Consider the following 25,712-nt stretch of genomic DNA (forward strand, 5'->3'; position numbering starts at 1 on the left):
GAAGGAACAAAAAGAAGGGAATGAACCCCAAAGCCTCTCTGAGGAGCATCCAGCAGGGCTGGCTGTCAGCCGGGTGTCCCCGCTGGAGCCGCCCCAGGGCTGCCCTATCACCTTCATCTTGGGATGGAGGTGGAACCAGGGTCCCCTGGCCGAACCCCGTCATCCCGGGAAGGAGGAGTTACCTTCCCGAGCCTTTTAATCCAGTCCTGCTGGTTTCCCGGCACAGCCTGGAGCTCCCTGCCCATGCGGCCGTGCCCGGCTCACCATGGCCCCGCGTCACGTCGTGCCCATGTCCACCGGCCACGCTGCCCGCGGCGTCTGCGTGCTGGGCACCGAGGTCTTCCTGGACACGCGCCGGTAGGGATTCGGGATGGGTTCGGTCAGGATTGGGGCATCCCAGACTGGGATTTGGGATGGGTTCGGTCAGGATTGGGGCATCCCAGACTGGGATTTGGGTTTGATCAGCGTGGGGCATCCCAGACTGGGATTTGGGATGGGTTCGGTCAGGATTGGGGCATCCCAGACTGGGATTTGGGGTGGGTTTGATCAGGATTGGGGCATCCCAGACTGGGATTTGGGATGGGTTTGATCAGCGTGGGGCATCCCAGACTGGGATTTGGGGTGGATTTGATCAGGATTGGGGCATCCCAGACTGGGATTCGGGATGGGTTCAGTCAGGATTGGGGCATCCCAGACTGGGATTTGGGATGGGTTTGATCAGGATTGGGGCATCCCGGTCAGGGATTTGGGATGGGTTCGGTCAGCATGGGGAATACCAGCCAGGGATTCAGGCTGGGTTTGATCAGCACTGGGACATCCCGGCCAGGGATTTGGGATGGGTTTGATCAGGATTGGGGCATCCCAGACTGGGATTCGGGATGGGTTTGATCAGTATTGGGGCATCCCAGACTGGGATTTGGGTTTGATCAGGATTGGGGCATCCCAGACTGGGATTTGGGTTTGATCAGGATTGGGGCATCCCAGGCTGGGATTTGGGATGGGTTCGGTCAGGATTGGGGCATCCCAGGCTGGGATTCGGGATGGGTTTGATCAAGATTGGGGCATCTCAGACTGGGATTTGGGATGGGTTTGATCAGCACTGGGACATCCCGGCCAGGGATTTGGGATGGGTTTGATCAGGATTGGGACATCCCAGACTGGGATTTGGGGTGGGTTTGATCAGGATTGGGACATCCCAGACTGGGATTCGGGATGGGTTCGGTCAGGATTGGGGCATCCCAGACTGGGATTTGGGATGGGTTTGATCAGGATTGGGGCATCCCAGACTGGGATTTGGGGTGGGTTTGATCAGGATTGGGGCATCCCAGACTGGGATTCGGGATGGGTTTGCTCAGCACTGAGCGATCCCAGTGTTTCCATGGAGCCACTGGGATTTGGGATGGGTCTGCCCAGCATTGGGGCATCCTGGAATGTTCCACAGAGCTGCAGGGATTTGGGATGGGTTTGCTCAGGATCAGAGTATCCGGGCCAGGGATTTGGGATGGGTTTGCTGAGGATTGGGGAATCCTGGTGTGTTCCACAGAGCTGCAGGGATTTGGGATGGGTTTGGAGGAGAAACGGGTGGTGCCGGACTCGGAGCTCGTCAGGAGTTCACCCAAGGGTTTGGATGGACAGGTCCCGCTGGGTGTGTTGTAGGGGATGATGTCCCATGGGGAACTCATCCCAAAACTCTGGTTTTGGGGACAATATCCCACGGGGAGCTCCTTTTTGGGGACAGTATCCCACAGGGAGCTCATCCAAAGGTGGGAGGCTGGCTCGGGCCAGGATGGTTTGGAGGCAAAGCCCGAGCACACCCCGGGTCTATTTCTGGCTCTAAGAACATTGGGCAAGAGCAATTCAAGACGAGCAACTCGGAGCTAAAACGGGAGGAGGAACAAAATGTGTGGCTCAGGCAGAAAAAATCCAGCGGCGGCCGTGCACGGGCAACGTCAGGAAAAAGGATTTTTGGAGAATTAAATACGGGGTGGCTTTATTGGGAAGATAGGTGGCTGTCCCTGCCCTGCTGTCACAGTGTCATTATTTAATAAATCACATTTATAATGACAGAGAACGCAGGCCCAGCCGGTCGGCATCGCATCCAGGCAATTATTGGGATGGAGCGCTGGAGCCGGGCCAGGATGTGCCACCGTCCCCTCAGAGCGCCCTGGCTGCCCTGAAACAGCCTCGTGTCCCCCCTCGTTCAGATGGGAATGCAGAAAACCCATGAAATGCAATTTTTTTGTGCTGCTTTTGGACTGGGAGCCCTCTCAGTCCTATCCAAACGTGGAGCCAGAGCCCCCAAATGGGGTGATTTGGCTTCTTGGTAACAAATTTGAGCCGTGGCCCCAAGCAGCAGATGGTGGAGGCTCTTCCAGCTGAAAAATGGGATCGTTTTATTCCCGGGAAGCACCGGCTGGGGGGAATTTAGTGGTGGATGCTCCAATTTTGGGCTGTTTGGGGCTCGTTGAGAATCGGGCGGCGCCACTGAGGTGGGAGGGCCACAAACCCACGGCAAACAGCCCCAAATCTGCAGGATCACGGCATCCCATGGATCCACGGCTTTGTGGGGTGGTCTGGATGGGATCCAGCATCCCGTGGATGCACAGCTTTGTGGGGTGTTCCGGATGGGATCCAGCATTCCTGGATCCATGGCTTTGTGGGGTGTTCCAGAGGGGATCCAGCATTCCCAGAATCCATGGCTTTGTGGGGTGTTCCAGAGGGGATCCAGCATTCCTGGATCCATGGCTTTGTGGGGTGTTCCAGAGGGGATCCAGCATCCCTGGATCCACGGCTTTGTGGGGTGTTTGGGATGGGATCCAGCATTCCCAGATCCACGGCTTTGTGGGGTGTTCCGGATGGGATCCAGCATTCCTGGATCCATGGCTTTGTGGGGTGTTTGGGATGGGATCCAGCATTCCTGGATCCATGGCTTTGTGGGGTGTTTGGGATGGGATCCAGCATTCCTGGATCCACGGCTTTGTGGGGTGTTCCGGATGGGATCCAGCATTCCTGTGGGGTGTTCCGGAGGGGATCCAGCATTCCCAGAATCCATGGCTTTGTGGGGTGTTTGGGATGGGATCCAGCATTCCTGTGGGGTGTTCCGGAGGGGATCCAGCATTCCTGGATCCACAGCTTTGTGGGGTGTTCCAGATGGGATCCAGCATTCCTGTGGGGTGTTTGGGATGGGATCCAGCATTCCTGGATCCATGGCTTTGTGGGGTGTTCCAGATAGGATCCAGCATTCCTGGATCCACGGCTTTGTGGGGTGTTCCGGATGGGGATGCCAAGCCCACGGAACGCCTTCGTCTCCTCACAAGCTGCTGGAGGCACCGGGGACGCCGCGCCAAGAGCAACAGCGGGGATAAATCCCTGCTGCGGCGGGTTTTGATGTTGTGGTTTTTATGTTCTGGCTGCTGCAGTTCCCACCCGGCTCCCCCCGGGACGCAGCCGGGGGAGCCGGGAGCAGGTCAGAGCAGGGAGCAGCACTTCAAAGGCTCCCGAGGGTGTCACGGAGCCGGGCGCGGGCGCTGCGCGCCGGGACCCAGGCTCCGCTCCAGCCCCGGCATCCCTCAGGTCACGGCACGGTCCCACAGCCCCCAGCTCCACGCGTGGCTGGCATGAAAACCATCCTGATTCTTCCCCGGGTGGGGTTTTGTCACGGGGCACTGAAATTTGGGGAATTTCTCATGGTCGCAGAGGGACAAACCACGGCCGGACGTGCCGGAGCGGCAGCGGGAGCTGGGCTTGCCCAATGCCGCCACAGAGGTCCCGTGTGTGGAGCTCCAGGGACATTTCATCACCCAGGGATGGTCTCGGGGCTCCTCCCGCCCCGTCACGGCTGGGTTTAATTCCAGGCTTGGGGATTTGGCTCCCGTGGTCTCTGAGCCGGGGTTGTTCCGTTCCAGGTCCATCCCGAAAGGCGCGGCGTCCTTTGACGTGCACGCCACGCCGGCGGTGACGGTGCACATGATCCACAGCCCCACCACAAAGCCCACCCTGGACTCCCGGTGGCCCCTGGATCCCGACATCGAGGTGGCGGTGACCATCGATGTCACCAGCAGGACCGTCGATGACAACCAGGTCAGGCGCCGTTCACGTGCCCAAACTGGTGGGAATAAGTGGAATTTCCTGGGAGAACTCGAAGATTTCTGGGTATTGCTGACACCAGGGTGGTTTTTCATGGAGAAGCTCCAGCAGAGTTGGGTAATTGGCACTGACGAGAAAGGAAACCCAGAAGGAGAAGGTGCCACTTGGTGCCTTAACGATGACATCGCAGCGGTTGCAAAAGTCGGTGCCAGGCAGCAAAAAATACCCCAAGTTGGACTTTTTCCATGCCCAGTTTTGGCTGAAGCTGGCACAGAGTTCCAGAGAACTGTGATTAACGGGGAAAGGTTGGGATGGAGCTCCTGGGGCCCAGCTGGGCGGGCAGGCAGGGCTTGGGTTGGGGATCCTTGTGGGGCCCTCCCCAGCTCATCCCATGATCCTGGGAGGGCAGAGATGCCAACGGTCTGGTGGGGTCACGGTGTGGGGATGGAGAACCCGCCAGCCCTGTGGGATGTGGGTCACGGTGTGGGGATGGAGATCCTGCTACCCCGTGGGATGTGGGTCACGGTGTGGGGATGGAGATCCCACCAGTCCGGTGGGATGTGGGTCACGGTGTGGGGATGGAGATCCCGCCAGCCTGGTGGGATGTGGGTCACGGTGTGGGGATGGAGATCCCGCCAGCCTGGTGGGATGTGGGTCACGGTCTGGAGATGGAGATCCCAGCAGCTCCATGGGATGTGGGTCACGGTGTGGGAATGGAGATCCCGCTGTCCCATGGGATGTGGGTCATGGTGTGGGGATGGAGATCCCGCTGTCCCATGGGATGTGGGTCATGGTGTGGGGATGGAGATCCCAGCAGCTCCATGGGATGTGGGTCACGGTGTGGGGTGGAGATCCCACCAGGCTGGTGGGATGCGGGTCATGGTGTGGGGATGGAGATCCCACCAGTCCTGTGGGATGTGGGTCACGGTGTGGGGATGGAGATCCCGCCAGCCTGGTGGGATGTGGGTCATGGTGTGGGGATGGAGATCCCACCAGGCTGGTGGGATGTGGGTCACGGTGTGGGGATGAAGATCCTGCTACCCCATGGGATGTGGGTCACGGTGTGGGGATGGAGATCCCAGCAGCCCCGTGGGATGTGGGTCACGGTGTGGGGATGGAGATCCCAGCAGCCCTGTGGGATGTGGGTCACGGTGTGGGGATGGAGATCCCACCAGTCGGGTGGGATGTGGATCACGGTGTGGGGATGAAGATCCTGCTACCCCATGGGATGTGGGTCACGGTGTGGGGATGGAGATCCCAGCAGCCCTGTGGGATGTGGGTCACGGTGTGGGGATGGAGATCCCACCAGGCCGGTGGGATGTGGGTCACGGTGTGGGGTGGAGATCCCACCAGCCTGGTGGGATGTGGGTCATGGTGTGGGGATGGAGATCCCAGCAGCCCTGTGGGATGTGGGTCACGGTGTGGGGATAGAGATCCTGCAGGCCAGTGGGATGTGGGTCACGGTGTGGGGATGGAGATCCCACCAGCCTGGTGGGATGCGGGTCATGGTGTGGGATGGAGATCCCAGCAGCCTGGTGGGATGTGGGTCACGGTGTGGGGATGGAGATCCCGCCAGCCTGGTGGGATGTGGGTCACGGTGTGGGGATGGAGATCCCACCAGCCTGGTGGGATGTGGGTCACGGTGTGGGGATGGAGATCCCACCAGTCGGGTGGGATGTGGGTCACGGTGTGGGGATGGAGATCCCGCCAGCCTGGTGGGATGTGGGTCACGGTGTGGGGATGGAGATCCCACCAGCCTGGTGGGATGTGGGTCATGGTGTGGGGTGGAGATCCCACCAGGCTGGTGGGATGTGGGTCACGGTGTGGGGATGGAGATCCCACCAGCCCTGTGGGATGTGGGTCACGGTGCGGGGATGGGGATCTCACCAGGCTGGTGGGATGTGGGTCATGGTGTGGGGATGAAGATCCTGATACCCCGTGGGATGTGGGTCACGGTGTGGAGATGGAGATCCCAGCAGCTCCATGGGATGTGGGTCACGGTGTGGGGATGGAGATCCCAGCAGCTCCATGGGATGTGGGTCACGGTGTGGGGATGGAGATCCTGCTACCCCGTGGGATGTGGGTCATGGTGTGGGATGGAGATCCTGCTACCCCGTGGGATGTGGGTCATGGTGTGGGATGGAGATCCCACCAGCCTGGTGGGATGTGGGTCATGGTGTGGGGATGAAGATCCTGCTACCCCGTGGGATGTGGGTCACGGTGTGGAGATGGAGATCCCACCAGCCCTGTGGTATGTGGGTCACGGTGTGGGGATGGAGATCCCAGCAGCCTGGTGGGATGTGGGTCACGGTGTGGGGATGGAGATCCCGCCAGCCTGGTGGGATGTGGGTCACGGTGTGGGGTGGAGATCCCAGCAGCCTGGTGGGATGTGGGTCACAGTGTGGGGATGGAGATCCCAGCAGGCTGGTGGGATGTGGGTCACGGTGTGGGGATGGAGATCCCGCTGTCCCATGGGATGTGGGTCACGGTGTGGGGATGGAGATCCTGCTGTCCCATGGGATGTGGGTCACGGTGTGGGGACGTCTCTGCAGGTGAAGATCGCCTACTACGACCGCGAGGGCCGCGAGCTGGCGGTGGCCTGGCTGTACCTCACCTGTGTCGGTAGGTGCCCACCAAGGCTCCGGGAATTCCCGGTCTCTTGGGATCTGGCTGCATCACAAGGTCCCAATTCCTCGGGGGCCACAGGCAATAAAGGTTTGGGTGCTTTACTGATGCTGATGAGCAAGAGGAGAATAATTAAACCATGATTAATTAAACGCTGCCTTCTATGGTGTGGGAGAGAGGGAGGCTGGGCCGTGTCCCCACCCAGGAGCATCCTCCCGTGCTTGCCAAGGTGATTCCTTGGGAAAAGAGGATCCATGGGAGATCTCCTCGCCCGGCTCCGGCCGGTGCCTCCTCCAGCAGCGAGGGGAGCGGGATCGGCACCGAAGCGGCGCCTGACCTGTTTCAGGAGTTTGGGGTGAGGTGAATCACTCCCTCCAAATGCCTGCTCTCCCCTGCTGGCTACAAAGGGAGTCTAGACAGCCAGTCTGGGAGCAGAAGTCTCCACTGGGATGGATTAATTACCCTAAATTTGGGATTTTCTGAAGCGTTCACATGACAGTCTGACCTGTGTCCTCAAGTCGTGCCTACGCCTCCCAAAATTACCCCTGGAGAAGCTGAATCCCATGTCCCGTGGCCGATGGGCCTCGCTGGAGCCAACAGGGGCCATCACTGGCCACAGGGATTTTGCCTTCCAAATGTTCTTCTCTCGGTTGGATTTCGAGTTTCCCTCCCGGCTCTTCCACGTTGTCCTCTCTGCCCCAAGGAGAACAATCTCTGCTTCCATCCCTGTGTTTTCCACGCCTTGCGTGTCCCATCTGGAGGAGGTTTTGGGTTAGGATTGAGGTGGGGTTTGGGGCAAGAAGGGCTCTGTGAGGAGAAGTCCAGATTTCCTAAAAATTATTTGGGTGTTTGCTCAACCACAGTGAAAATGCATTTTTGTGCCTCCACCGTGATTTGGCTTCGTGGAAAACAGTCAATGGGAAACAGGTGAAAACGTAAAAAATGCCAAGGAAACATAAAATCTGCCATGAAAACATAAAATCTGCCATGAAAACATAAGGAATGGCATGAAAACAAACTCTGCCATGAGAAAAACACAATGAAAATGTAAAATCTACCATGAAGTGGGGATGTCCTGCTGGGGGGAAACCAAAGTGAGAGGAGACAGGTGGAGATCAAAGAGGGCAAGTCACGGTAGAGCTGTTGGGTTGTGTTTTCTTCTCCTGCTTCGTTGGAATCGTTGGGCGTGGAGCAGCTTGGGGGGTTGAGGTGGGGTTGGAGTGGGGTGCCAAGGAGGAGCCCAGAATGGCTCCAAGACCTCATCCCCTGCCTGTGGCTTCCTCCCTCTCGCCGTTCCAGAGGTGTCCCTGGACGTGGACTGGAGCCGGAGCGGCCGAGTGAAGAGCAAGGGCAAGGACAAGGTGAGGAGAGCGGCGTGGGAGGGCGGATCCGTCGCTGGCCTCTTCCTGGAAAATCTCCAGGAGGGACAGGGACCTGGGTGGTGTCTGCGTGAGGGCAAACAGCCCGGCAGATCCTCAGCCTACTAATTGAGCGGGAAAAGGATTTCTTTTCCTATTCCACGCCAAACCTCCTGCGGCTCCAGCCTGGTCCTGAGGATCCTGTGGGAGAAAACTTTCAGCTTTTTCTTGCCTTTCTCTTCCATCTCCTTTCTCTCTTCTCATCTCCTGAGTCGAGCAGGAGATTTCCCCCTTTGGCCACACATCTGCCTGTGCCCTGGCCTTTAACCCACGCTAATTAACCGCAGCCCAGCTGGGCTAATTAACCGCAGCCCGATCGGTGGCGCAAACTGGTATCAAGATGGGCTGAGCTTCCAGAAGCGCTGCAGCCGTGTCCAGGCGAGGCTGGAGGCACTTCCAGCCTGGTTGGGAGATAAAATCTCGGAGCGGTCCGTGCAGGCCCTGCTGGAGCTGCCGCTGGGACGGGGCGGTTTGGAGCGGCGCCGGTGTCTCCTTGGGTTCTCCTCCGAGCACGGGGCTCTCCTCGGCCCAGGACGGGGGAAACCCTGCTGCCGTCCCCTCTCGGTGCTTCTCCTCCAGGCCAAGTGGACGTGGGGCCCGGACGGACAAGGGGCCGTGCTGTTGGTCAACTGTGACCGGGACAGCCCCGGCGCGGGGGGCACGGACAGCGGCGAGGTGGACATACGGACCCTGGCAGGTGGGCTGTGACCCCGAGGGGCTCCCTGGGGGCTTCCCCCACTGCCATCCCCTCCCTCCGTGTCCCCTGTGTCCCGCAGACCTGCAGGACATGTCGGTGATGCTGCTGCGCACCCAGGGCCCCAGCGCCATCTTCGCCGAGTACCCGGTGGTGCTGCACGTCCCCGAGAGCGACGCGGACAAGGCGCGGGTGTTCCACGCCGCCCGTGAGTAGCTCTGCCTTCCCCCACCCCAGGGTGACCCAAGGTGAGCCAAGCCCGTGGGTTTAGTTCTTCGGGGCGCCCTGTTTGCTGTAACCACCCTTTCACCCCCAAAGATCTTCTGCTGTCGCACAGGGTGGGGACATATGGGAGAAACCAAGGGGGAGAACGCTCCAAAGATGCTTTTCCCAAAACGAGGGCTGGAATTTTGACATTCCCACGGCACGGGAATCCCCACGTGGCTCCTGGCACTGTTTTGGCTCGGGCAGGGAGCCAAGCAGCCAAGCAGCCCATCCCGTTGGGCAGCGCCCTTCGCCTTTGAACGGTTGGATCCCCGGCAGCTCCGCGCCGAAAATCAGGTCCAGGGAGCCAAGGGTGTCATTAGATCCTCAGCCAGAGCCACGCACCTTGAAAGGGCTGGACCCGAGGGGACGGAGCACTCTTTGTCCCGGAAAGATCAAGAACGTTCCCCAGGAAGGAGGAGGAGGAGGAGGAGGAAACTTCTCTGCCACCCTTGGGCACCAACCACCTCCTCCTCCTGCTGCTGGCGTGTCCCCCTGTGGGCAGGCTGTGGGGATCTGGGGTTCTCCAGGCTGCTGGGTTTGGGATGTGGATCTGGGATTCTCCAGAGGTTGGGAATCCAGGGTTCTCCAGGCTGCTAAAGTCGTGGTGGGAATGAACTTGGTGGCTGCTGAACTTGGGGTGGGTTCTCCAGGCTGCTGGGTTTGGGGTGAGAATGAATTTGGTGGCTGCTGAACTTGGGGTGGGTTCTCCAGAGTGTTGAGTTCAGGGTGGAGATCTGGGGTTCTCCAGGCTGCTGAGGTTGGGAATCCAGGGTTCTCCAGGCTGCTAAACTCGTGGTGGGAATGAACTTGGTGGCTGCTGAACTTGGGGTGGGTTCTCCAAAGTGTTAAGTTTGGGGTGGGGATCCAGGGTTCTCCAAGCTGCTGGGTTTGAGGTGGGAGTCCAGGGTTCTCCAGGCTGCTGGGTTTGGGATGTGGATCTGGGATTCTCCAGAGGTTGGGAATCCAGGGTTCTCCAGGCTGCTAAACTCGTGGTGGGAATGAACTTTGTGGCTGCTGAACTTGGGGTGGGTTCTCCAGGCTGCTAAGTTTGAGGTGGGAGTCCAGGGTTCTCCAGGCTGCTGAGTTTGGGGTGGGAGTCCAGGGTTCTCCAGGCTGCTGGGTTTGGGGTGGGGATCCGGGGTTCTCCAGGCTGCTGAGTTTGGGGTGAGAATGAATTAGGTGGCTGCTGAACTTGAGGTGGGTTCTCCAGAGTGTTGTATTTGGGGTGGAGATCTGGGGTTCTCCAGGCTGCTGGGTTTGGGATGTGGATCTGGGATTCTCCAGAGGTTGGGAATCCAGGGTTCTCCAGGCTGCTAAACTCGTGGTGGGAATGAACTTGGTGGCTGCTGAACTTGGGGTGGGTTCTCCAGGCTGCTAAGTTTGAGGTGGGAGTCCAGGGTTCTCCAGGCTGCTGGGTTTGGGGTGGAGATCTGAGGTTCTCCAGGCTGCTGAGTTCAGGGTGGGGATCCGGGGTTCTTCAGGCTGCTGGGTTTGGGGTGGAGATCTGGGGTTCTCCAGGCTGCTGAGTTTGGGGTGGAGATCTGAGGTTCTCCAGGCTGCTGAGTTTGGGGTGGAGATCTGAGGTTCTCCAGGCTGCTGAGTTCGGGCTGGGGATCTGGGGTTCTCCAGGTGGTGATGCCCACCCGCTCTACAAGCCCGTGCTGGGCCCAGACAAGCTCTCCTACGTGCTGGAGCATGCTGGCCAGGGGGACAGCACCTTCTACGTGGAGGGGCTGGCGTTCCCCGACAGAGGCTTCACCGGCCTGGTGTCCTTCAGCGCCAGCCTGCTGGAGGTGCCCCATAAGGTACAGCGGGGTCGTCCCCACCCCTCCCCTAACGAACCCCCGGTGCTGGAGGTCCCAAACTCCATTTTGGCTCCACCAGGACGCGCCGGGCACGCCGATCTTCACGGACACCGTGGTGTTCCGCGTGGCGCCCTGGATCATGACGCCCAACACGCAGCAGCCCCTGGAGGTGTTTGTCTGCAGGTAGGAGGGGTGTCCCCGCCACGGCACAGGGGTGTCCCCTGCCCTGGGGCACTCTCCAGGGAGGAGTTCCCGACCTTTCCCAGCTCTGTGGGGCCATACTGAGCCAGGCTTAGGCATTCCCGCCTGGGAATGTTTGGGAAGGGAGCCAGCTGCTGCTGTGGGAGTCATTTCCATCTCAAGAATGGCTGGAGTTCCCTCTCCAGGTCCATTCCCATGCAGGAATGTTGTCTGGGGCATTAAAATCCCGAGGAGAAACGCTGGAAGACCTTCTCCAGCTCCAATTCCATGCAGGAATGCTGCCCAGGGTGTTTAAATCCCAAGGAGAAAGGCTGGAGCTCCCTCTCCAGCTCCAACCCCACAAAGGCTGGAGCTCCCTCTCCAGCTCCAATCCCACAAAAGGCTGGAGCTCCCTCTCCAAATCCAACCCCACAAAGGCTGGAGTTCCCTCTCCAGCTCCAATCCCACAAAAGGCTGGAGCTCCCTCTCCAGTTCCAATTCCACAAAAGGCTGGAGCTCCCTCTTCAAATCCAATCCCACAAAAGGCTGGAGCTCCCTCTCCAGTTCCAATCCCACAAAAGGCTGGAGCTCCCTCTCCAAATCCAACCCCACAAAAGGCTGGAGCTCCCTCTCAGAGGCTGGAGCTCCCTCTCCAGCTCCAATCCCACAAAAGGCTGGAGCTCCCTCTCCAGTTCCAATTCCACAAAAGGCTGGAGCTCCCTCTCCAAATCCAACCCCACAAAGGCTGGAGCTCCCTCTCCAAATCCAATCCCACAGAGGCTGGAGCTCCCTCTCCAAATCCAACCCCACAAAAGGCTGGAGCTCCCTCTCAGAGGCTGGAGCTCCCTCTCCAGCTCCAATCCTACAAAAGGCTGGAGCTCCCTCTCCAGTTCCAATCCTACAAAAGGCTGGAGCTCCCTCTCCAGTTCCAATTCCACAAAAGGCTGGAGCTCCCTCTCAGAGGCTGGAGCTCCCTCTCCAGCTCCAATCCCACAAAGGCTGAGTTCCCTCTCCAGCTCCAATCCCACAGAGGCTGGAGCTCCCTCTCCAGCTCCAATCCCACAGAGGCTGGAGCTCCCTCTCCAGCTCCAATCCCACAAAAGGCTGGAGTTCCCTCTCCAGTTCCAATCCCACAGAGGCTGGAGCTCCCTCTCCAAATCCAATCCCACAAAAGGCTGGAGTTCCCTCTCCGGCTCCAATCCCACAGAGGCTGGAGCTCCCTCTCCAAATCCAATCCCACAAAAGGCTGGAGCTCCCTCTCCAGCTCCAATCCCATAAAAGGCTGAGTTCCCTCTCCAGCTCCAACCCCACAAAGGCTGAGTTCCCTCTCCAAATCCAACCCCACAAAGGCTGAGCTCCCTCTCCAGCTCCAATCCCATAAAAGACTGAGCTCCCTCTCCAGCTCCAATCCCCACCGGAATGTTGCTCAGGGTGTTCAGGAATGAGCTGTGAGCTGCAGGGTTGGGATTTTGGGGGCTCCCCATGATCCCGCTGGCAGCCCCAGTCCCCCCGCTGTCCCCCCCAGCATCAAGCAGGGCTCGGACTCCAACGAGGCCTTCCTGGAGGGGCTGCGGGCGCTGCTGCGGAAAGCCAACTGCAAGCTGACCGTGTGCGCGGAGCAGGACACGCGCAGCGACCGCTGGATCCAGGTCAGCCCGCCCGGCCTGGCACGGGAGAGCCAGCGACGGGCACGGGAGCGGGCACCGGGCACGGGGAACGCTGCCAGGGCGGCACGGATGGGGACAACGGCCGGGGAGCCCGGCCTGGCGCCGGGGACACAGCGGGACACCGGGACAGGGATCCCGGGGGGCTGCGCCCGAGGGACCCCACTGCAGGGGGATCCCAGTGAGGGACACATAAAGGGACCCATGGGACACTGCAAAGGGACCCCACTGCAAAGGGACCCCATTGCAAAGGGACCCATGGGACACTGCAAAGGGACCCCACTGCAAAGGGACCCCACTGCAAAGGGACCCCACTGCAAAGGGACCCATGGGACACTGCAGGAGAGACCCCATTGCAAAAGGGACCCATGGGACACTGCAAAGGGACCCATGGGACACTGCAAAGGGACCCCATTGCAAAGGGACCCATGGGACTCTGCAAAGGGACCCCACTGCAAAGGGACCCATGGGACACTGCAAAGGGACCCCACTGCAAAGGGACCCCACTGCAAAGGGACCCATGGGACACTGCAAAGGGACCCCACTGCAAAGGGACCCCACTGCAAAGGGACCCATGGGACACTGCAAAGGGACCCCACTGCAAAGGGACCCACGGGACACTGCAAAGGGACCCCACTGCAAAGGGACCCATGGGACACTGCAAAGGGACCCCACTGCAAAGGGACCCCACTGCAAAGGGACCCCACTGCAAAGGGACCCCACTGCAAAGGGACCCATGGGACACTGCAAAGGGACCCATGGGACACTGCAAAGGGACCCCACTGCAAAGGGACCCATGGGACACTGCAAAGGGACCCCACTGCAAAGGGACCCATGGGACACTGCAAAGAGACCCCACTGCAAAGGAACCCCGTGGGACATTACAAGGGGTCCTTGCTACAAAAGGGACCCCGTGGGACCTTGCAAGGGGTCTCCTTTTGCAGAAGGGTCCCCGTGGTGCTTTGGAAGAGGGACCCAAGGGACACCTCGAGAGTGACCTCATTGTACGAGGGGACCCCACTGGAAGGGGGCCCGTGGGGCTGTGCAGGAGGGTCCCACTGCCAGGGCCACCCCAGGGAGACACCGTGGCTGTGGTGTCACCCGTGGGGCTGTGCAGGAGGGTCCCACTGCCAGGGCCACCCCAGGGAGACACCGTGGCTGTGGTGTCACCCCGTGGGGCTGTGCAGGAGGGTCCCACTGCCAGGAGGACCCCAGGGAGACACCGTGGCTGTGGTGTCACCCATGGGGCTGTGCAGGAGGGTCCCACTGCCAGGAGGACCCCAGGGGGACACCGTGGCTGTGGTGTCACCCCGGGAGGGCCGAGCAGGAGCCTCCCTGGTGGTTTAGGCTGGGCTTTGCCAGGCTCACCCCATTTCCTGCCCCACCCTCCCCACATCCCTGGTGGAGATTCCTATCGCTCCCCAGAGCCTTCCTCCTCCTCCTCCTCCTCATCTCCTTCCCACAGGATGAGCTGGAGTTCGGCTACGTGGAAGCTCCACACAAATCCTTCCCCGTGGTCTTCGACTCTCCCAGGAACAGGGGCCTGAAGGATTTCGCTTTTAAGAAGATCCTGGTGTGTCCTTGCATTGAAATCCCCCTTTTTCTCCCCAAAATCCCCTCACGGGAGGTCCTTGGCACCTCTTCCCTCTTACCCAGGGCCCAGATTTCGGCTACGTGACCCGGGAGCCCCCCGGGAAGAGCGTGACCAGCCTGGATTCCTTTGGGAACCTGGACGTGAGCCCGCCGGTGACGGTGCGGGGCAAGGAGTACCCGCTGGGGCGGATCCTCATCGGCAGCCCCCTGCCCTGGTGAGCGCCACCTCCTCGGGAGAGCCCAAAACCCGCCCTGGGCAGTGCCCAAAATCTGCCCTGGGCAGCGCCCAAAACCCGCCCTGGGCAGTGCCCAAAACCTGCCCTGAGCAGTGCCCAAAACCCGCCCTCGGGAGATCCCAAAACCCACCCTGGGCAGCGCCCAAAACCCGCCCTGGGCAGCGCCCAAAATCTGCCCTGGGCAGCGCCCAAAACCCACCCTTGGGAGATCCCAAAACTCGCCCTTGGGAGATCCCAAAACTCTCCCTTGGGAGATCCCCAAATCTGCCCTGGGCAGTGCCCAAAACCCGCCCTTGGGAGATCCCAAAACCCGCCCTTGGGAGATCCCAAAACCCGCCCTCAGGAGATCCCAAAACCCGCCCTCGGGAGATCCCAAAACTCTCCCTTGGGCAGTGCCCAAAACCCGCCCTCGGGAGATCCCAAAACCCTCCCTTGGGAGATCCCCAAATCTGCCCTGGGCAGTGCCCAAAACCCGCCCTTGGGAGATCCCAAAACCCTCCCTCAGGAGATCCCAAAACTCTCCCTTGGGCAGTGCCCAAAACCCGCCCTCGGGAGATCCCAAAACCCTCCCTTGGGAGATCCCCAAATCTGCCCTGGGCAGTGCCCAAAACCCGCCCTTGGGAGATCCCAAAACCCGCCCTCGAGAACCTCCTGGAGAAAAAACCTGGGCCTGATCCCCATCAAATCCCAGATTTTACAGGCAAACCCCACAGTGCTCCTCTGACCCTCACAAAACCTGGCCACTGTTTTCCCATTTTCCCCTTTCCCCTTTTCCCCATTTTCCCCTTTTCCCACTTTCCCTTTTCCCCTTTTTCCCCTTTTCCCCTTTTCCCCATTTTCCCCTTTTCCCACTTTCCCTTTTCCCCTTTTCCCTTTCCCCCTTTCCCCTTTCCCCTTTCCCCTTTTCCCTTTTCCCCTTTCCCCTTTTCCCTTTCCCCCTTTTCCCTTTTCCCCTTTCCCCTTTCCCCTTTCCCCCTTTTCCCCTTTCCTCCTTTCCCTTTTCCCCTTCCCCCTTTCCCCTTTCCCCTTTTCCCATTTCCCCTTTCCCCTTTTCCCGTTTTTCCCGTTTTTTTCCCCTTCGCCCACTCCCTGGGTTTTTTGGGAATTCCGAGCCGCCGGGGTTTGTCGCGCCGGGGCAGGCGGTGCTTGGCAGCGCCGGGAACAGAGGAGGGAATTTTCCGGGAAAAACAACCCCGATCCCGCCCGCTCCATCCCAAAATCCCGCGGCCGCTCCCGGGGCTCGCGCTGCGGGAAATGGGATTCTCCCAATTGTCCCGGGGGTTTAATTAATCCTGGTGGGATTTGGGAATCGCAGGGGTGGGAAAAACTCAACCCACAGGTTGTCCAAATGGGGATATATCCACGTATTTATCCAAAATACAGCGAGACACGCTGATATATTTATGTAATATTAGGGATTTTGTAATATATATTGATATAAAATAGGGATTTTAAAATATATATTTATATAATATAGAAATTTAGCAAAATATATTTTTATAATATAGGTGTTTAGCAGTATATATTTATATAATATACATATATTATAGATTAGATGTATTAGATAAATACATCGATATATCCCTATATTATATATAGCAGTACATATAACATGTATATATTAACACTATATATAATATAGGGATATATTGATCTATTTATCCAAAATACAGGGAGATGCACCAATATATTTATGTAATATTAGGGATTTAGTAATAATTATTTATATGAGATAGGGATTTAGCAAAATATAATTATACAATATAGGGATTTAGCAGTATATATAACATGTATATATTAACACATTTTATATATGACATAGGGGTATATTGATGTATTTATCTAAAATACAGGGAGATACACTGATATATTTATGTAATATTAGGGTTCTAGTAATATATATTTATATAAGATAGGGATTTAATATATATTTATATAATATATGGATTTAACAATATAGGGATCTAGTAATATATGTTTATATTGATATATTTATATGATACGGGGATTTAGCAGTTTCTCTTTACATAACATGCATATATTAACACACTTTCTATAGAATATAGGGATATATCAATGTATTTATCTAAAACACAGGGAGATCTATTGATTATGTATTTATGCAATATTAGGGATCTAGGAATATGTATATAAGAGGGGAGCAGGTTTTGGGGTGGGGAGAGGATTTGGGGTGGGGAGAGGATTTGGGGTGGGGAGAGGATTTGGGGTGGAGAGCGGGTTTTGGGGAGGGGGTTTTGGGGAGGGGATTTTGGGGCAGGGGAGCGGGTTTTGGGGCAGGGATCAGGTTTTGGGGAGGGGGTTTTTGGGATGGGTTTTTGGGGCAGGAAGCTGGTTTTGGGGAGGGGGTTTTGGGGCAGGAAGCAGGTTTTGGGGAGGGGATTTTGGGGATGGGATTTTGGGGAGGGGATTTTGGGGAGGGGATTTTGGGGAGGGGGTTTTGGGGAGGGGATTTTGGGGATGGGATTTTGGGGAGGGGGTTTTGGGGAGGGGATTTTGGGGAGGGGGTTTTGGGGAGGGGGTTTTGGGGCAGGGATCAGGTTTTGGGGAGGGGGTTTTGGGGATGGGATTTTGGGGAGGGGATTTTGGGGATGTGATTTTGGGGATGGGGTTTTGGGGAGTGGGTTTTGGGGATGGGATTTTGGGGGATGTGATTTTGGGGATGTGATTTTGGGGAGGGGGTTTTGGGGAGGGGATTTTGGGGAGGGGGTTTTGGGGCAGGGATCAGGTTTTGGGGAGGGGGTTTTGGGGATGGGATTTTGGGGAGTGGGTTTTGGGGATGGGATTTTGGGGGATGTGATTTTGGGGAGGGGGTTTTGGGGAGGGGGTTTTGGGGAGGGGGTTTTGGGGAGTGGGTTTTGGGGCAGGGATGGGGTTTTGGGGAGGGGGTTTTGGGGAGGGGTGTCGGGGCGGGTGTCGGTGCCCACCCGTGCGCGTCCCGCAGGGCGGCGGGCCGCAGGATGTGCCGCGCCGTGCGGGATTTCCTCCTGGCGCAGAGCGTGCAGGCGCCGCTCGAGGTCTACTCGGAGTGGCTCAGCGTGGGCCACGTGGACGAGTTCCTCACCTTCGTCCCGGCCCTGGACAGGAAGGTGCCGCCTCTGGAGCCTGCCCAGGGCTCTGCAGCACCCCAAAAATCCCCTTTGCCACATCTCTGTCCTTCCGGGGGCTCTGGGGCATGGATTTGGGATCTCCATGGGCATCCCATGGCCTGGGGATGGATTTGGGATCTCCATGGGCACTCCATGGCCTGGGGATGGATTTGGGATCTCCATGGGCACTCCATGGTCTGGGGATGGATTTGGGATCTCCATGGGCATCCCATGGCCCAGGGATGGATTTGGGATCTCCATGGGCATCCCATGGCCCGGGCATGGATTTGGGATTGGTGTGGGCATCCCATGGCCCGGGCATGGATTTGGGATTGGTGTGAGCATTCCATGGCCTGGGGATGGATTTGGGATCTCCATGGGCACTCCATGGCCCGGGGATGGATTTGGGATTGGTGTGGGCATCCCATGGCGCGGGGATGGATTTGGGATCTCCATGGGCACTCCATAGTCTGGGGATGGATTTGGGATCTCCATGGGCATCCCATGGCCTGGGGATGGATTTGGGATTGGTGTGGGCATCCCATGGCCCAGGGATGGATTTGGGATTGGTGTGGGCATCTCATGGCCTGGGGATGGATTTGGGATCTCCATGGGCACTCCATGGTCTGGGGATGGATTTGGGATCTCCATGGGCACTCCATGGTCTGGGGATGGATTTGGGATTGGTGTGGGCATCTCATGGACCTGAGGATGGATTTGGGATCTCCATGGGCATCCCATGGCCCGGGGATGGATTTGGGATCTCCATGGGCACTCCATGGTCTGGGGATGGATTTGGGATCTCCATGGGCACTCCATGGCCCAGGGATGGATTTGGGATCTCCATGGGCACTCCATGGCCCGGGGATGGATTTGGGATCTCCATGGACATCCCATGGCCCAGGGATAGATTTGGGATCTCCATGGGCACTCCATGGCCCAGGGATGGATTTGGGATCTCCATGGGCACTCCATGGCCCGGGGATGGATTTGGGATCTCCATGGGCATCCCATAGCCCAGGGATGGATTTGGGATTGGTGTGGGCATCTCATGGACCTGAGGATGGATTTGGGATCTCCATGGGCATCCCATGGCCCAGGGATGGATTTGGGATCTCCATGGGCATCCCATGGCCCAGGGATGGATTTGGGATTGGTGTGGGCATCTCATGGACCTGAGGATGGATTTGGGATCTCCATGGGCATCCCATTGCTCCAGGGCTGGGTTTGGGAGGGCCATGGTGGTCCCAGCCGGACTCTGGGGTGTTTTATCCCCCCACGCCAGGGGTGACCCCGGCCTCTGTCCCGCAGGGATTCCGGCTGCTCCTGGCCAGTCCCAACGCCTGCTACAAACTCTTCAAGGAGAAGCAGCAGCAGGGCCACGGGGAGGCCACGCAGTTCATCGGTGAGGACATCCCTAGGGAACGGCACTCCCAGTGTCCTTCCCAGTGTCCCGTCCCACTGTCCATCCCACTGTCCACCCCTGTGTCCATCCCTCTGTCCATCCCTGTGTCCATCCCAGTGTCCATCTCCTTTGTCCATCCCTGTGTCCATCCCGGTGTCCATCCCTCTGTCCATCCCTGTGTCCATCCCCTCTGACCACCCCAGTGTCCACCCCAGTGTCCATCCCTGTGTCCACCCCAGTGTCCATCTCTCTGTCCATCCCCTCTGTCCATCCCTTAGTCCATCCCAGTGTCCACCCCAGTGTCCATCCCTCTGTCCATCTCTCTGTCCATCTCTCTGTCCACCCCAGTGTCCACCCCAGTGTCCACCCCAGTGTCCACCCCAGTGTCCGTCTGTCTGTCCCCCTCTGTCCCCGCTGTCCCTCACCGCTGGCGCTCCCAGGGCCGAAGGCCGCGGACAAGAAAAGCATCGACGAGATCCTGGCGGACGAGTCCCTGCGCAGCGACAACCGCCACGTGCAGGTGGGGCCGGGGGCTCCCCCGCTCGTCCCGGGGGTCCCGGGGGTCCCGGGGAATGTGGGGCCGGGGGGCTCCCTCTGCTCATCCCGAGGGTCCCGGGGAATGTGGGGCCGGGGGCTCCCCCGCTCGTCCCGGGGGTCCCAGGGAATGTGGGATTGGGGGCCTCCCTCTGCTCATCCCGAGGGTCCCGGGGGTCCTGGGGAATGTGGGGCCGGGGGCTCCCCCGCTCGTCCCGGGGGTCCTGGGGAATGTGGGATTGGGGGACTCCCCCCGCTCGTCCCGGGGGTCCCGGGATCTGGGCTCTGGGGAATGTGGGGCCGGGGGCTCCCCCGCTCGTCCCAGGACCCCCGGGGATCCTGGGGAATGTGGGGCCGGGGGCTCCCCCGCTCATCCCGGGGGTCCCGGGAAATGTGGGACCGGGGGCTCCCCCGCTCATCCCGGGGGTCCCAGGCTGCAGCGGGGGGATCTGGGCTCCTGAGGAACAGCCGGAGGGGGCGAGGAGAGGGAGAGGCCCCAGGGGACACAGAGGGGGCAGCGGGAGGGAGAGGATGGGGGGTGGGAGATGTCCATAGGGATGGGGTGGGATGTTGGGATGGAGATGAGGATGGGGATGGGGATGGAGATGGGGATGGGATTGGGATGGGGATGGGATGATGGAATGGGGATGGGGATGGGATGGGGATGGGGTGGGAGGTGTCCACAGGGATGGGGTGGGAAGTTGGGATGGGGTGGCATGGGGTGGGATGGGAGGTGTGCACAAGGATGGGGTGGGAGGTTGGGATGGGGATGGGGATGAGGATGGGGATGGGGTGGGAGATGTCCACAGCGATGGGGTGGAAAGTTAGGATGGGGTGGGAGGTTGGGATGGGGTGTGAGATGTCCACAGGGATGGGGTGGGATGTTGGGATGGAGATGAGGATGGGGATGGGGTGTGAGATGTCCACAGGGATGGGGTGGGATGTTGGGATGGAGATGAGGATGGGGATGGGGTGGGAGATGTCCACAGGGATGGGGTGAGAGGTTGGGATGGGGCAAGATGGGAGGTGTGCACAAGGATGGGGTGGGAAGTTGGGATGGGGTGGGATGGGAGGTTGGGATGGGGTGGGATGGGGTGGGAGGTTGTCCACAGGGATGGGGTGAGAGGTTGGCATGTGGTGGGATGGGAGGTTGGGATGGGGTGGGAGATGTCCACAGGGATGGGGTGGGATGTTGGGATGGTGATGAGGATGAGGATGGGGATGGGGATGGGATCCAGCGGGGCCCGAGGCTGAGATGCGGAGAGCCAGCACGGCAGCCCCGCGCCCCTCCCGCAGCGCTGCATCGACTGGAACCGCGACCTGCTGAAGCAGGAGCTGGGGCTGAGCGAGCAGGACATCGTGGACATCCCGCAGCTCTTCATCCTGACCAACTCCCGCGCCGACGCGCTGTTCCCGGACATGGTGAGACCCCGACCCCGCGACCCCGACCCCCGGTTCCCCTGGGATCGAGCCCTGCCCGACCGCCCGCCCCGCTGCAGGTGAACATGCTGGTGCTGGGCCGGCACCTGGGCATCCCCAAGCCCTTCGGGCCCGTGGTGGGCGGGCGCTGCTGCCTGGAGCAGCGGGTGCGGGAGCTGCTGGAGCCGCTGGGCCTCTCCTGCACCTTCATCGACGACTTCTTCTCCTACCACGTCCTCTCGGGGGATGTCCACTGCGGCACCAACGTGCGCCGCAAGCCCTTCGCCTTCAAGTGGTGGAACGTGGTGCCCTGAGGTGGCCCCGGCCCCTCCGTGTCCCCTCCGTGTCCCCGTCCCTGTCCTGTCCCCACCAAGTTCCTTTGGTGGCAGAAATAAATCCACGGGGGCTGTCCCGGCACTGGGAGAACGCTGGACTGGTTGAACTGGTGGGGAATGGGGGTGGGTGGAGCTCCGGAGCTGCTGTCCCCGTGCCAAAATCCACGTGGGATCAGGGAACGATGGAATCGTGGGAATGCGGAATTACAGAATCGTGGGATGGTTGGGTTGGAGGGACCTTCAAGCTCATCCATTCCATGGGCAGGGACACCTCCCACCGTCCCAGGCTGCTCCAAACCCCAGTGTCCAGCCTGGCCTTGGGCACTGCCAGGGATCCAGGGATCAGCCACAGCTGCTCTGGGAATTCCATCCCAGCCCCTTCCCACCCTCAGAGGGAAGGATGTATCCCATATATCCCAATCCAAATTGTCCCTCTTCAGTTTGAAGCCATTCCCTGTCCCTCCATCCCTGTCCCCAGTGCCTCTCCAGCTCTCCTGGAGCCCCTTCAGGCCCTGGAAGGTCTCTGAGCTCTCCCTGGAGCTTCTCCTCTCCAGGGGAACATTCCCAGCTCTCCCAGCAGAGCTGCTCCATCCTCGGATCCCCCTGGAGCCTCCTGTGGCCTGGCCCCAGCAGCTCCAGCTCCTCCCTGTGCTGGGCCAGGGCTGGGGCTGCTCTGCAGGTGCCGAGGGGCTCACCTGGGGGGCAGAGGGGCAGAGCCCCCCTCCCGCCCATTCCCACTCCCACTCCCATTCCCACTCCCATTCCCACTCCATTTCCCATTCCCACTCCCATTCCCATTCCCACTCCAATTCCCATTTCCTGCTCATTCCCTCTCCCACTCCCTGCTCATTCCCACTCCCATTCCCACTCCAATTTCCATTCCCATTCCCACTCCCATTCCCTGCTCATTCCCACTCCCATTCCCTGCTCATTCCCATTCCCATTCCCATTCTGATTCCCACTCCCATTCCCACTCCCATTCCCATTCCCACTCCAATTCCCATTTCCTGCTTATTCCCACTCTCATTCCCATTCCCATTCCTACTCCAATTCCCATTCCCACTCCCTGCACATTCCTCCTCCCATTCCCATTCCCATTCCCATTCCCATTCCCATTCCCATTCCCATTCCCATTCTCATCCCTGGCTCATTCCCAGTGGGAATCAGCACCTCCAGCCTGGGAGCTGATCCCATTCCCATTCCCATTCCCATTCCATTTCCCATTCCCATTCCCATTCCCATTCCTCCTCCCATTCCCATTCCCACTCTCATTCCCATTCCCATTCCCATTCCTCCTCCCATTCCCATTCCCACTCTCATTCCCATTCCCATTCCTCCTCCCATTCCCATTCCCATTCCCATTCCCATTCCCATTCCCATTCCCACTCCCACGCTCGTTCCCATTCAAATTCCCTGCTCTTCCCACTCCAATTCCCACTCCCATTCCCATTCCCATTCCCTGCTCATTCCCACTCCCATTCCCATTCCCATTCCCATTCCCATTCCCATTCCCATTTCCCATTCCCATTCCCATTCCCACTCCCTGCACATTTCTCCTCCCATTCCCATTCCCATTCCCATTCCCCATTCCCATTCCCATTCCCATTCTCATTCCCATTCCCAGAAGGAATCAGCACCTCCAGCCTGGGAGCTGATCCCATTTCCATTCCATTTCCCATTCCCATTCCCATTCCCATTCCCATTCCCATTCCCATTCCCATCCCAGCCCTGGAACCCATCCCTGTCCCAGAGGGATCCAGACGGATCCGTGTCCGAGCCCTGCCGGAATTCCAGAGGGACAAAATCCACAGCTGGTCCCTTGGAGCGACCCCACACAGGGACAGGAACCCCCGATCCCAGAGCTGTGTCCCTTTGGAATTCCAGAGGAAAACGGGACAGGAATCCCCGATCCCAGAGCTGCATCCCTACAAAATTCCAGAGGAAAACGGGACAGGAATCCCCGATCCCAGAGCTGTGTCCCTACAAAATTCCAGAGGGAAAACGGGACAGGAACCCCCGATCCCAGAGCTGCATCCCTACAAAATTCCAGAGGAAAACGGGACAGGAATCCCCGATCCCAGAGCTGTGTCCCTACAAAATTCCAGAGGAAAACGGGACAGGAACCCCCGATCCCAGAGCTGTGTCCCTTTGGAATTCCAGAGGGAAAACGGGACAGGAACCCCCAATCCCAGAGCTGTGTCCCTACAAAATTCCAGAGGAAAACGGGACAGGAATCCCCGATCCCAGAGCTGTGTCCCTTTGGAATTCCAGAGGGAAAACGGGACAGGAACCCCCGATCCCAGAGCTGTGTCCCTACAAAATTCCAGAGGGAAAACGGGAGCGGGAATGCTTTGGGATGGAGCCTGGATTGGGATTTGGGAAATGGAGGCATCAGCTCCAAGTCCTTTTGGGAACAAAACAGGGAAATTAAAAATGAAATAAAAAATTCAAAAAATTAAAATTTCAAAAATAAAAATAAAAAAATGGAAATCCTGAGAATTGAAAAATATGGAGTGAAAAAATAGGAATATAAAAAAAAAGGAAAAAATAAGGAAATAAAGGAAAAAAATTGAAGTTCAAATTTAAATATCAACGTTAAAAAATGAAGGTAAAATAAAGTAGCAGAGTTAAAAATAGAAAATGAAAAGTGGAATAAAAAGAGAAATAAAATTAAAAATTGGAGGGGAAATATAAAATAAATATTAAAGTTGAATTAAAATGGAAAATTAGAGTAAGAAATAGAAATAAATATTAAAATTGAGTTAAAATGGAAAATCAGAGTAAGAAGTATCAAATAAATTTAAAAATTGAACTAGAATTTAAAAAAAATTAAAAGTAGAATTTGAAACTTAAGTGATTAAAAATTAGGAATACAAACGAGAAGATGAATTAAAAGATAGAACTGGAAAAGGAGAAACGGGAAGGAAAAGATGAAGTTCAAAGTTGGATTTGCCAAATGAAAAATCAGAAATTAAAATGAAGAAATTTCGATGGAATAAAATAGAAAATAAAAAGGAAAAAATGAAGTTCGACGCTGAATTCATAATGAGAACCAAAAAAAAATGAGGAATTCAAACGAGGAGACTTTGATGGAACAAAAACCGGGACGAAGAAAAAATAAAAATGAAACTCGATGGTAAAAAAAACAAAAAAAGGTAAAAATGAAAATATTGAAAAATGAAGAATAAAGACTTAAAAGTGCCCAAAATCAGGGATTGAAAGTGGAAAATGGGAATTTTTTAAACTCCAGCCAATGGAAGGCGAGGGCGGCTCCGAGGGATACAAAAATCCCGGGATTCTCCCCCGGCCCATCCAGGAGCCCTCCCGAGCTGGGAATTCCTTGGGAATGTGGGAATGACCCTAAAAAATATGGGAATGACCCTTGGGAATGTGGGAATGACGCTCAGAAATACGGGAATGACCCTTGGGAATGTGGGAATGACCCTAAAAAATATGGGAATGACCCTTGGGAATGTGGGAATGACACTCAGAAATACGGGAATGACCCTTGGGAATGTGGGAATGACCCCTGGGAATGTGGGAATGACCCCATGGGAATGACCCTTGGGAATGTGGGAATGACCCTCGAGAATGTGGGAATGACCCCATGGAAATGCGGGAATGACCCTTGGGAATGCAGGAATGACTCCTGGGAATGTGGGAATGACACTTGGGAATGTGGGAATGACCCTTGGAAATGTGGGAATGACCCTCGGGAATGTGGGAATGACCCCTGGGAATGACCCTTGGAAATGTGGGAATGACCCTCGGGAATGTGGGAATGACCCCTGGGAATGTGGGAATGACCCTCGGGAATGCGGGAACGATCCCATGGGAATGACCCTTAGGAATGTGGGAATGACCCCTGGGAATGCGGGAATGACCCTTGGGAATGTGGGAATGACCCCATGGGAATGAACCTTGGGAATGTGGGAATGATCCTCTCCCCATCCAAGATCCTTCCCAAAGCTGGGAATTTCTTGGGAATGGCACATCTGGATCCTTCCCAAACTTGGGAATTCCTCAGGAATGTGGGAACGGCCCCTTGGGGATGCAGGAATGGCACCCTTGGATCCTTCCCAAACCTGGGAATTTCTTGGGAATGTGGGAATGGCAGCCTTGGATCCTTCCCAAACCTGGAATTCCTTGGGAATGCGGGAACAACCCTCGGGGATTCAGGAATGGCCCTCCTAGATCATTCCCAAATATGGGAATTCCCTGGGAATGGATTTCCCCGAGCTGGGAAATCCTCAGGAATGACCCCACGGGAATGTGGGAATGGCACCCTTGGATCCTTCCCAAACCTGGAAATTTCTTGGGAATGTGGGAATGGCACCCTTGGAT

The 25,712-nt window shown here is 57.6% G+C and overlaps 1 protein-coding gene across 1 annotated transcript; it reads left to right on the forward strand.

Moving 5' to 3' along the window:
- Nucleotides 1-265: 265 nt before the first annotated feature.
- Nucleotides 266-21,347, forward strand: LOC110481003 (protein-arginine deiminase type-1). Its single transcript, XM_077788231.1, has 16 exons — nt 266-357; nt 3,906-4,080; nt 6,639-6,708; nt 8,011-8,072; nt 8,709-8,826; nt 8,906-9,031; nt 10,720-10,895; nt 10,975-11,078; nt 12,601-12,724; nt 14,205-14,312; nt 14,396-14,547; nt 17,531-17,675; nt 18,987-19,080; nt 19,521-19,600; nt 20,911-21,036; nt 21,114-21,347. The coding sequence occupies exons 1-16, from the start codon at nt 266-268 to the stop codon at nt 21,345-21,347; spliced, it is 1,986 nt and encodes a 661-aa protein (XP_077644357.1).
- Nucleotides 21,348-25,712: the final 4,365 nt, after the last annotated feature.

The sequence above is a fragment of the Lonchura striata genome, chromosome 24, assembly GCF_046129695.1.
Source record: "Lonchura striata isolate bLonStr1 chromosome 24, bLonStr1.mat, whole genome shotgun sequence".
NCBI lineage: Eukaryota > Metazoa > Chordata > Aves > Passeriformes > Estrildidae > Lonchura > Lonchura striata.

What these genes read in the sequence shown, in the direction of transcription:
- LOC110481003 (XM_077788231.1), top strand. Translation starts at nt 266, where the DNA reads ATGGCCCCGCGTCACGTCGTGCCCATGTCCACCGGCCACGCTGCCCGC. An exon ending in GGACCGTCGATGACAACCAG is followed by an intron (nt 4,081 to 6,638) that starts GTCAGGCGCCGT and finishes ACGTCTCTGCAG; the next exon opens with GTGAAGATCGCCTACTACGA. An exon ending in TCCCGGCCCTGGACAGGAAG is followed by an intron (nt 17,676 to 18,986) that starts GTGCCGCCTCTG and finishes TCTGTCCCGCAG; the next exon opens with GGATTCCGGCTGCTCCTGGC.